This window comes from Sciurus carolinensis, chromosome 8 (assembly GCF_902686445.1).
Source record: "Sciurus carolinensis chromosome 8, mSciCar1.2, whole genome shotgun sequence".
Classification (NCBI taxonomy): Eukaryota; Metazoa; Chordata; class Mammalia; order Rodentia; family Sciuridae; genus Sciurus; species Sciurus carolinensis.
In genome coordinates this window covers 11232746-11245104 of record NC_062220.1, presented here as the reverse complement: position 1 = coordinate 11245104, position 12359 = coordinate 11232746, and the positions used below count along the sequence as shown (strand labels likewise).

Genomic DNA, 12359 nt, shown 5'->3' with positions numbered 1-12359 from the left:
TCCTACATGCACTCCTAACATGAAATACAACCACCAGCCACCCCCAGCAGAATCTAAACCAGTGTTGACACTCAACTGGATTTTGAACCTCCAAACCTATGAGCTAAATAAGCATCTTTTCTTTATATGTCAGGTATTTCATAATGATAAAAGCTGACTAAGACAGCATATTTTTACCTTGTAGAAATAAATTTTAAAATAAAATATATAATTTTTGTAAATTATTCCTCAATAAAGTTCAATTTTTTAAAAGTAGTTGCTTGGGGCTGGGGAGATAGCTCAGTTGGTAGAGTGCTTGCCTTGCAAGCACAAGGCCCTGGGTTCGATCCCCAGCACCCAAAAAAAAAAGGTAGTTGCTTAAACTAGAAATTAAAACCTTTACTGTGTGTTTTAAAGAGCTTATGAAAATTACACATCTGAAAGGAAGGATCCTAAGGAAGATGTGACTCTACCCCAACTGTGAAATATTTAACGTAAATAAACGTTACTTTCTTTAAGAAGATTCTAACACAGAGTTCTGACTAAAAAGACTCATGATAAAAATGATCGCCAGCTTTGAAAAATAAGGTTAAAAAGCACAGATTTAATAAAGCTGAGCCTTATGGCCCATGCCCATAAACTGAGATACTCAGGAGGCTGACACAGGATGATAGCAAGTTCAAGACCAGCCTGGGAAACTCAGGGAGACCCTGTGTCAAAATAAACTAAAGATGACTGGTGACGTAACTCAGTGGTAAAATGCCCCTGGGTTCAATTACCAGTGCCACCAAAAAAAAAAAAATTTTCAAGAATATACAGAAAAGACACCTGTGTTTACAAAGTTTAAAATAGCTATAATACATTCCACTAGGTAGTTTAAAAGGCAATGAGAAAAACAGCTAACACATTTGAGTTCTTACTATTTGTCAGTGCTGAATGCTTTACACATGTTCTTTAATCTTTACAACCCTGCTTAGTAAGTGTCATTCTTCTAGTTATACTGGTAAGAAAATGAAGATTTAAAGAACTGTATCCAGAATATATAAACAACTTCAATGATTTTAAAAAATAAAATATAACCCAATATAAAAATGGGCAAGAGACAGAAACACTTCACAAGGCGACAGTTAACACATGATAGGATAAACAAACTATGATATGAGAAAGGAGAATTACAGTCACAGAGACCTCTACCTACCCACCACAGAATGACTAAAATTTAAGGCCTGGCAAAGAGCATTCCAGGTGATGAATTTAGCATGAGCTCAGGGAAGAATATTGAAGCTGGAACAAATGTTCATGTAAGTAAATACTGGGTGGTTGTTCAGCCTAGACACAGAGAAGTGAAGGAAAAACAAGCCTGCAGGGGCATCCGGAATTCCATCCAGTGCTTGACAAAGATCCTCTGGAGGATGATTGCAAAGGCTCATCCTAAAAGGAATTGCTGGATGTTTTGCTCCAAAGCATGGTGTTTTCTCTGCTGTGTTTCTCTGATAATATATTACTCATTTCAGTCTGAATGGATTGCTTAAGGGGATGAAGGGAATACAACAAAAATTCCAGAAAATATTACCTACAATCTGAAAAGCAATGGGTCTTTACCATTAACAAAATTAAAAATAATTTTGCAACCGTGCAATGAGTCCCTGAAAGCCTCTGGAGAAAATAGTTGTAAGATCTGCCTTTGTCTCCAACAGGCTGGTTAAATTTTAACGATGGTTTTGTTCATGTGTGATGGTGAGGTAAGAGAATAAGGTTTCATAACATTCCTTCCTTCCTACAAAGAATATGTCACCCCTATAATAAATGTTGGCACACAATTACAATTGAGACCGCTGCCCTCCTGTACCCCTTAACTCAGCAATTCAGATATTAACCAGATGGACCTAGTAGAGATAGTCACATGAGATTACTTGTCTATTGTTTTAACCACGAGAATATTAAGAATAGTCTTAGGTCACATAGAGTTTAGATATTAAGGAAGTAAATATTGTATTAGTTCACCGAGGTAGTTAGATATTCTTAAAACAATTGTGAATAGGTAAGGATAATCTGTAAGGTTACTGTTTTCTCATAATTTTCTGTTCCTTGTTAAAAACAATTTCTGCCTATGCTTTGAAAACTTCTTTAATATTAACCACAAGACTGCCATTATAGCCTGAAGAAAATGTATATAAACCCAGCCTTCCCCAGAATAAAGTGGGAGTGATTGCACCAGAACTAGAGTCTGTGTCTTTCATTCTCCATCCATCGCCGACGCTGTCTCCCCGCGCCCCGTTTACCGGTGTGGAACCCATGGACTCCTGCTAGGGCTGGACCCCGGCACAAGCCGTCTAGACAGGTAGTTAAGAGTCAGATGCTGGACCACCTGCAAGGCCAAGGTAAGGGCTTTGGACACGTGTCAATAGGCAATCTCATCACCGCGTGCATATCATACAGTACAGCCTATTGCTCCTACGCTACATGCCTGTACTGCGATGTTACTGTGTTGATTTAAATGCAACGGTGTAGTAAAAGTATTAGGCACTGGGAAGTTTTCAGCTCTTTTATAGACTTAAGGAACTGCCCTGTACGTAGTTATGCAGCACGTGACTACTAGGTCAGGGAAGCAGAACCGTGTCACTGACGACACAATTTGAGTTTTGGTGTATGCAAAAGGCTGCTTATTATGGAACATGCCAACGGCAAAGGCACAGCTCTCTCTTCTCCTTCTCTATCCTCCACATTCTGATTTTACCCTCACTGCTCCCCCATAATCTCCCAAATTCTCCATCAGCGCCCTCCAGCCTAACTGGCTCATCTTTTCACTCTAGGCCCACCACGTGTGCTGCGTGAAGGCCTCTGTGTTGAGATGCGGCACCAAGCGCTCCCTCAAGGATGGCCCACCATCTGCAAGGCTCTCTCACTTCCCCATGCCTCCCAAATTCAACATGGTGCTCTTCTGAAGATTCAGTTGATGTCTGTTCTATCCGCCATTTCTTTGCCTCTTCCGGTCTGCCTTCTCCCTTTCTTGAGACCCTGCAATTTTTATGTGGGCTCCACAAACAAAATTCAACATCCGACTAGACCCATTTTGGTTTGCTCTTGACTCTCCAAATCGGCAGTGCACTCCTGGAGTGAAGGCACCACATCTTTCAGTTTTGATCTCCCTCCGCACCTGTTACCAAAGGCTATGCACTCGTCAACTGACAGTTTCTCTTGATAATGCAACATACCATTTCACCCAGCAATTTCATTTCTAGAAACAACCCAGGTGCCCTTCAATAGATGAATGGATAAAGAAAATGTAGTATGTATACACAATGGAGTTTTACTCAGTCATAAACAGGAATGACGTGGCATTTGCCAGTAAATAGATGGATGTGGAGACTATCATGTTATGTGAAATAAACCAGTCCCACAAAAATCAAAGGATGAATGTTTTCTCTGGTATGTGGAAGTTCTCCAAAATAAAATGGGGCGGAAGGTAGAGGGAATTTCATCAAAAGATAGGAAAGTCAGTAGAGTACATGAAGGGGATTGAAGGGGAGTAATGAAGGATAGGAAAAGAAACAATGGAATGAATCTCACTGAACTTTCATATCTACATATGTGAATATACAGCACAGTGAATCCCAACATTAAGGATATCCACAAGACACTAATTAAAAAAAAAAAACTACAAGTAAATTGCAGAAAGATCGGTAGAGGGAGAGGAGCAGGAAGAGGAAGTACTGGATTAGAGCAAATTATATCCCATGCTCTTGTGATTAGGTCAAAATGTAGCCTAATGATTTATATATCTAAAAGAATCAATAAGAATGTTTAAAAATAAAAATATTCATTGTAGATTACAAGAGTAAAGACTAGAAATAACAAATGTCAATTAAGAAAGACTAATTTGAAACTACACTGCATGTTTAAAAAAACCACAGGACTTGAGATAATTTACATATGGAACAAAGCAAAGCAGCGAAAAAGTTGCAGAAAAGGTTGTAAACTAGTAATTACAGAGATGTGGGGGAAACTTATTACAAACTTTTAATTATCTACATATACATACACACAGTTTAAAATACAGTTTTTGTGGGTGTGTGCTAGGGCTTAACCCAGGGCCTCACACAAGTTAAGTATATGCTCTACCACTGAGATGTACCCCCTGTCATTCATATAGGTTTGTAGAATAATCATCTCTGGTCAATAGAATGGATTTTTTTATTTTAGAAACCCTATTTTATTTGGGAAAAAAATAAACACAGCATTCAAAGTAAAAGATATCCACATATTTTAACTCAATGCCCCCCAAAATAGTTACATATGAAACAATTTATAATATAAATCCACTTTGTTTGAAATGAGTAATAATGGTTATTTCCAGAACAGAGAGTATAGGAAAAAAATCACTCTACTTGAGTCTAGGTTAGACCTTATTTTAAATAATTAATCTACTTGTGCTACCAAAAAAAAAAAAAAAAACAGAAGTTCTTTCAAGAATACCATCTTTCTGAGATAGTGATAAACACTCAAAACTAACTATTTTGGTCTATAATACCTTTCTTGGAAACTTTTCAAACTCTAGAGAATCAGCTTTATTGTTGGATTGCCCAGTATACTAAATATAAGAAAGTTACAAATACAAAATAACCCCAACAAATTACATTCACAGAACTTGTGAATACTACTCTTCGGCTAGATAAGTTTTAAATGTCTCCTTGATGAAGGGAATTCCTCTAATGAAGTTAACCTCAGGTATTTACTGAATTGCAGTCAGGGACCTGGCATTACACGGTCCCGCACAGTGACTGTTCTGTTTTAAACTATCTCATACATATCTACATTCATACATATGCCTGGGGGCCTTGTTTCAAGGCCAAAGCTAGAGGTGAGACAGGAATCAACATCATTTCACCAGCAGGAACAACTGGAAGAAAACTCTAAAAACAGTCCACGAGAGCACTGGGTTCTCCATGAATCTGAACTTGACCCAGGGTATCTTGGACCCCCACAGGCCTTCCTCCAATGCGGAGCTTACAAATGTTCCGACTTAAGGAGTCAAGACCTTCTTTAAGCCTCCGATTACAAACAGAAGCAGCAGAGCTCTCTTCCCTCCTGTTACTCCAAATGCTTTCCATCCGGCCCTGCCCTGAGATTCGGCCGCCTCTGTCTTCCCTTCAGACCTACTGCTACATACAACTTGTAGCTGAGAAGGGACGCGCTTCACATGCACCTACTCCTTCACACAATAACCCCGTGATGCATTTTATGCTACAGATGAAGAAACCGAACTAGGAGGTAGGTAACTACTCAGTGGCCAACTAGTTTTTAAACCTGGAGATTATCATTCCTCAATTTAATCTTTCCTGTGCAGTGCGCACCACTCTATGATGTATTTCTTCTAACCCAGAAAACATAAGCAAGCCTCAGACAGTAGGGCTCTGAGGTTTGAATAACAATCTCAATGTGAACAAGCCACCGGCATCATAGTCTTATTTTTGGAACCACCATTGGTTCTTGCCACCATTGGATAACTGACAACTATGGAATTCAATTTGCAAAAGTCATGTGTTGATGCTTTTCTTAACTTTTGAAAAGCCGTTAACGCAATAATTTGACACCCCACCTCTTAACCAAGCAAAAAATAACTGGGTTCAGATTCTCATTCTGTTACTTAGTGTTTCCCTTCATCGGCAAAGATACAAAGGTAGTCAGGTGTCATGTAACATCAAAAGATGATGCTGTTTATGAAACTGATAAACTAGAAGTTCTATATGATGGAAACGCAATAAACACTGGCAAGTAAAAATACATCTAGCCTTACAAAATTATTACAAAGAAGTTAATGAGTACGCATGAGAATGAACGCCACTGATAAAACTCATTCATGCCTTCCTCCCTTCCATGTGACGTCATCTGACAGTTTAAAACACAAGCACCCTCGTGTGCGTTGCACCTTTAAGACACTTTACAGAACACTCATCAACCTGCGGCCGGGCCAGGCCGGCACCTCCGCTGAATCAGAACCGCGCGGGGACCGGCTGGAGCGGCCCGTGCACGCCCCGCCCGCCGCGGGCGCGCTCCCGCGGTCCTCGGAGGCCTGCGCAGGCACGACAGGCGCGCTCCCGGGGGCCGGGCGGAGGCACACGACCCGGCACGTCACTCGGTCTTCGGCAGGACTCGTGTGTGTGCTCGTGTTTCAGATACGGACACGGAGACGCGGGGATGAAGAGCTGGGGGCCGGGCAGAGCCGCTGCCAGCGCTGCGCTGGGGGCCGGAGGGCGCTGGGGGCGGGAAGGCGCGGGGAGCGGTACAGTACCAGTGGGAAGCAGGGGCTCCAGCGGGGTAAAGGCGCGCTCCATAGCGGAAAACCGGCCTCTGCGTTAAAACACAGGGGCGCAGGTTCGAGTCCCCGAGGCTGCTGGGGCATGCGAGACGCCCGCGCTCGGCGGCGCATCCGCGGACGCGCGCCGGCGGGGCGGGGCGGGGCGGGGAGGGGAGACCGCGCGACGGGGCGCGCTCCTCGGGGTCGTCCCTCCCGCCGCCAGGCGCCCGCCTCCATCCGGGCACCGGGTGGCGCCCCCTGCCCGCTGCCCCGCCTCCGAGCGCCGCCGATGGAGCGCCGCTATCGATCGCTCGGCGCGCGGCTGAGGCGCCTGGCGCGCGGCCCTCTTCCGGGAGCGACGAGCCGCCCGCGCTTCTTCGCCTTCCTCGCTCCGCGCAGCCCTCTCCGCCCGGCCTCGGCAGAAGCTGTCACTGCCCTTCCACCCGCCTGCCAAGCAAAGCGGCTGCCCCGGTCTCCTCCGCGGGCCGACCCTCGGGCGCCGCGTCCGCGCCCTTCCTTCCTGCGCCCGGCGTGTCGCCGGGCCCCCCAAGGGAAGCGCGCTCCCGCGGCTGCCTCGCCCGCTCCCAGCAAGCCTGACCTCCAGCACCGCTGGCCTTGCAGCCGCAGAGCGGAGGCCGCGCTGGCCGGAGACCGTCACGGCGGAAGCGCGTGCAGGTGTCCAACCCGTGCACGGAGTCGTTGGAGAAGTGGCCCGAAGCCGGACCGCCAGGCACCCGGGTCCTCTCCTGACGCGGTCAGAAGGCCACGTTGGAAGGTGCCGTTAGGGAAGAGATGTGACATGTGACACAACGGGTGGCTGCAGCTGTGACACAGAGAACCACAAGCCGTCAGTGAAGGGCGACCCAGAATATAAATAGGCAGATTATATGGCCAAAAAAAAAAGTAACTACCGCTAAGGAACCTTGAACAATGAAGTAAATGTATCTGCCAGATTGCAAATGATTCTTCAATAACAAAAACTTACATTTATTCAGCAATTATTACGTTCCACTCACCGTTGAGGTATTTTTTTTTCTTAATTACTCTAAAATGTAGTATCTAAGAACTAAAATAGGGACCAAAATATCCTCACTGAAGCAACTGGTAAAGAGCAAGCAATCAATGAGCCTGCACTGAATGTTCATATTGAAATCGTTTGCAATACCTGGGATGCTACTTCTCTGGTTCTTCTTACAACTGGCTGTTTACCAAGCCTCAGCACAGTCCGGTCTTTATCTCGGATTGATTTCCCACATAGCCATAATTACAATCGAGTTATTTTGCTTCACATAGCACCCCTATTAGATTTCTAGCTTCCTAAGGGCAGGACCCACGTCTGTTGTGTTCATGCCATTTCTCAAACTAAACAGTATGCTTCACCCAGAGTACAGGCTCAATATTTATGAACTCCACGAATACATGGTGAGAGAAAATGTAATATTATGGAATAGCATACAAAGAATTCTTCAAAAGAATAAAATCGTGCTCTCAAGTGGAGAATGTCAACAGAGTAAATTGTATAAATGCAAATGGCAGGATAATCTCACTTAACAATTTCTTAAGGACGTTAAAACATAAAGGTAACCTCTGAGCAAAAGGGATGAAGTAGAAGGCAATACGTTGAGAGAAATATCACTTTCTCATATACTTATGTGTCTTATTAGTTCATATTTTAAATATGTTTTTTTGTTTTTAGTTGACAGGAATTGCACCTTCATATGGGGTATAGTGGGACAATTCATGTATATGATGTGTAGTGCTCAGATCAGGGTAATTGGTATATCTGTCACTTCACTTACCAGTTTCTTTGTAGGATTCAATCCTCCTTACAAGCTGCTTTGAAGCATTCAATTAGTATTGTCAACCATAGTTATCTTAAACTGTTACAGAATCAGAAGTTACATCTCCTTTCCGTCTACACCCTGAAACCCACTCGCTTCTCTGCATCCCTCCCTCCCCTATTGCTGTCTTGATTTCTTAACAATTTCGTTAGTGGGGTATGATAACAACTGATTTTTGCATGTTGATCTTTTATTCTTTAGACTTAATTTATCTCTCCAAGAGTTTTGGGGTAAAGCCTTCAGATTTTTTTATATAAAAATTTCCTGTCATCTGCATATAGGAATATTTGATGTCCTCCTTTCTTATTTGGATATCTTGTTTCTTTTTCTTATCTTATTGCTCTGGCTAAGTCTTCCAATAATATGTTGAATAAGCTTAGTGAAAGTGGATACCCTTATTTGTTCGTAATCCTAGAGGAAATGATTTCAGCTTTCTCCCATTTGGTTTGTTACTGACTGTGAGTTTGACATTTATAGCTGTTAATGGGTAGAGGTACATTCTAAGGATGATTATATGAGCTATTTTAACATAATGATCCTTGACGACAAGGATCAATAACAAAGGTGGTGTCAGTCCAAGTTTGAATAGTCCAAGTTTGTGAGACAGAAGTCACTGAAGTATTTTCTGGGTATGGTTGCAGTGACCTCTGCAAGGCTATGGTCCTCAGAAAATCTTCTGTGGTAGTTCCAGTTATCAGGCACACATGCACGAGATCCTGTCCTTCATAACCTTCTGGCCTTATGTATTTTTGGTTAGGGCTTCACTTTAATTCTAACAGTTTAGAATTAAACTGTTTAGCTCCCAGCATTTGACTGTGTGGTTTTCTCCAAGATACGCTGAGGGATCTCCTATTTCCCTCACCATTCATCTTCTACTCTGCTCCCATTTTCTTGAACTGGTTGAGTTCAGGATACATGATATTTCATTTCAAGTGATGCTATAATAAAAGTGCTCTGCAGCGAAATAAATCTCGAAAACAAGGCACACACATCCCCTTCGGGGTTTATGATACATTATCCACTTCTAAGAACCTTGTGAAGACCAGAAGTAAAGAAGTTGTTTGTTTCCAAACCCAGAATGTCCCAGAGACTTTGGAACATGTAACACTCTTTTCCTGGAACACCAGTTAAAATCTTACAGAACAGTGTTGCTCCAAACAGTGTTGGGGGAAAGCTACCAGGTGCTCTGAGCCCAGGTGCTAACAACCCTTTGGACAAGGGCTGGGTTCCCCACTGCAGCCACCAAATGTTTCTTTGACCCCCAGCTTCCCTATTTTGCATTTGTGGTGAAGAAACTCAAATCATTCTCTTAGCCTCAAAATGCATTCCTATTCTGTTCTCACAGCCACAGCCCAGCCGCATTTTCAACCACCTTCGACATATTTCCACTTACATAGTTCACTACTGCCTCTAAATCCAGAGAGTAAAACTGAAATCATTTTTATTCCTCTTCCCCCGGTCTTCGCTTCCCTCCTTAGCCTCTTTGTTCTTTTGCACCCCTTGATATCTTTGCTTTTTTTCCCTCATTTCACAAACTCAATTTCCTACTTATTGTTTGTTACTCATTCCAGCTTGTCAAAAAGAAATTCTATCATCTTCTCATTTTCCTTCACCTACTAATCAAAAATCCCATTGCTTTAAGGTCTATCATCTCCGAAAATTTCCTGAGATTCACTCAAGCCCCTTACAATTAATCTTGTCTTTCTCTGTGATCTCGCTCTACTCTTTTATGCTTCTTTTCATGTTCCTTACTATATTCTAACACAGTATGGTTCATTTTAAATGTATGCCACCTTTTGGTCAAAGAAGGCTGCCTGAGCTCCAGCTTTCACATGTACTTGTCAAGCATCAGGAAAGAAGGTGGCACAATGGAAAATACACAACCTGCCTTGTAAAAAGTCTATTGCATAAGTGAAACACTAGGTCCTAAGGTCATATAGAGTCTCGCCACAATATGGCGTTTCCTTAGACTTTCATAGGGAGAAGTAGACAGGCTCAGGTGAGGTGATTTACATTTGGGTGGTTTTGCAATTAGGGGAAGTCACAGTCAGTTGATTGATCAGGAAATATTTATGTCTGTGTTTAGCTATTTTAGGAATGTGGACAGATTAAAACACACACACACACACACACACACAACACAGGGGTGAAGGCATTGCTCCTCAATCACTGTCTTCCAGAAACAACTCAGTTCAATACTGATAGAGGCTTCCTCAAAGTTTCACATGATACTTTTGCTAAATCAGATTGTGTAGGACTTAATCCCCTCTCTCCGCTAGCTTCAAGGGAGGCTGTAAAATGTGACCTTTTAGGAGAGAAGTGATATGTCCAGGTAGAAACGGACGCTGATACTAAATATGAAAGAGATAATAGTTATTGAGAGCAAACTAGCCAGCTAGTGCTGGCTATGCCCAGGTGACCATATTCACTGCTGACCGCTGCCCACCTCCACCCTTGCTCCTTCTAATCTAGTCCTCACATGGTGGCCAAAGTTCTGTTTTTAAATTAGAAAACAAGTCATGTCTCTGCTTAAAACTCATCCGCTGATTTTGGAATAAAATGCGTAGTGAAAAGGTCCTCAATACTCTGGCTTTTATCAGTCCCATTCATTTTATACCATTCTTCTCCATACATAGGAATATAAGTCAAGACTGCCTTTTGGTATTTTTGAACAAAACAAGCCCTTTCCACTTTTCTTCTCTCCAAGAACATCCTCCTTCCCTAGTTCTTCATGTACTTGGCTCATTCTGAGTTCCAATATTACCTCTTCAAAGAAACCTTCCTTGATTTTCCTATGTAAAATAGCTTCCCTAGTTACTCTCCATCTTAGCATTCCGGTTTTCTTCTTCATAACTTTTGTCTTGGAGTTATTTGTCTTTCTTCTCTATAACAAGGAAGGGATTTTGCCTGGTCTCTTCATTGCTATCTACTTAGTGCCAAACACAATACATGGTACAGAGTCATATTTCTCTCTCTTTGTATATTTTTGTGAAGGATTGTGTGTGTTTGTGAGATTTATTAAGCACTCAAACATCTATAGCATAAACTTAATAGAAATGAGCTAAATAATAATCCACTGTATGGATAGTACATGGTTCATAAAAGACTTTGGAAACACTTGGTAATCACTACTTGAACTCCCAGCTATCTACGCCTTACTGGTTTGAAGTCTGATGTTTTAGGAGTTTGAATGTTTTAGGAGTCAGCAATCTGGCTCTGTAGTATGAAGGGAAACAAACTTGTGTCTTATTTAAATAATTCTCATATTTGTGAAAGAGCAATAAGCTTCTATCTTGTTTAAGCCCCTCTTGTTGAGTTGGTTTTGTCTTTTCCTGGGGGCAGCAGATGGGTCTGTTGTTGTTATATACCATCTACTCTTGCTCCTAACTAGTACATTAGCTAATAAATGATGACATATTGACCTAGACGAGATGTGGTAGAGAAGTTCAAAGTGAAGAGATTTGGGATACATTTGAGGACCAGAATCAACTTTTGTTTTTGGCTATACATTTGATATGGTTGTGACAGATTTGACTCCAAATTTTTTACTTCTCAACTAAAGTATGTAGTAATTTAATTTACTGGCATGGGGGAAAAACAAAACTTGTTAAGATGAGGGGAAATGAAGTTTAAATCAATATTATAATTCAAATTTACATCTAAGCCTCACTTGATATATGGCAATCTGGTTTATGTATTTTTCAATAAATAGATCACAGAAATTAGTTGAGCCTACAAAAAAAATTGAGTTAAAAACGGGTGCTGTTTTTTTTGTGACGACTAACACAGGTCTAAAATTGGATTGTCAGTGACTCAGGTTTAGCTTTACAGATTTCTAGACCTCTTTTCTATCTGGTTCTGTGGTCCTTTGCCCTGCAAGTCCTGGCCACCGTGGCCTCCCCCAATTCTTGTCTGTCTTTATGTCAGTGGGGCCATCTGTGTGATAGCACAGAAGTGACCTCTGGACAGAATGCCGAGATGATCAGGGGCTCATCTAGGTGGCTTTCCTTGTCTCACAGATCATAATTCTTCTGTTATTTTATGTATTTTTTGCTTTTCTAGTTGCTTGTGCAGGAAGGCAGGTTTGCTGCCAGATACTTCTATATGAGAAGTAGGAATTCTTTCCAGTAAGTCTGTTACAGAGCACGGGCTTGCAGAGGATGCAGCCACAGAGGTCCTGGGTTACCCACAATCGTGCCAAAAGGATTTTAGGCATGTTTCGAAGAGTAACAGACATGAAG

At 42.1% G+C, this 12359-nt stretch overlaps 2 protein-coding genes across 3 annotated transcripts in view; one reads left to right on the top strand and one right to left on the bottom strand.

The window, feature by feature from the left end:
- Tpk1 (thiamin pyrophosphokinase 1) overlaps positions 1-7075 on the bottom strand; it is a 373012-nt gene extending 365937 nt beyond the window's left edge. Inside the window, exon 1 of one of the 2 annotated variants that reach the window (XM_047562215.1) lies at positions 6272-7075. In XM_047562215.1, coding sequence (XP_047418171.1) covers positions 6272-6314 — 43 coding nt within the window. In that variant the 5' untranslated portion in view covers positions 6315-7075. The remainder of the gene's footprint in view (positions 1-6271) is intronic. The other variant, XM_047562216.1, reaches the window with a different exon arrangement.
- LOC124990589 (serine/arginine repetitive matrix protein 3-like) overlaps positions 5808-12359 on the top strand; it is a 90709-nt gene continuing 84157 nt past the window's right edge. Inside the window, exon 1 of the mRNA XM_047560744.1 lies at positions 5808-7300. Coding sequence (XP_047416700.1) covers positions 5808-7082 — 1275 coding nt within the window. The 3' untranslated portion in view covers positions 7083-7300. The remainder of the gene's footprint in view (positions 7301-12359) is intronic.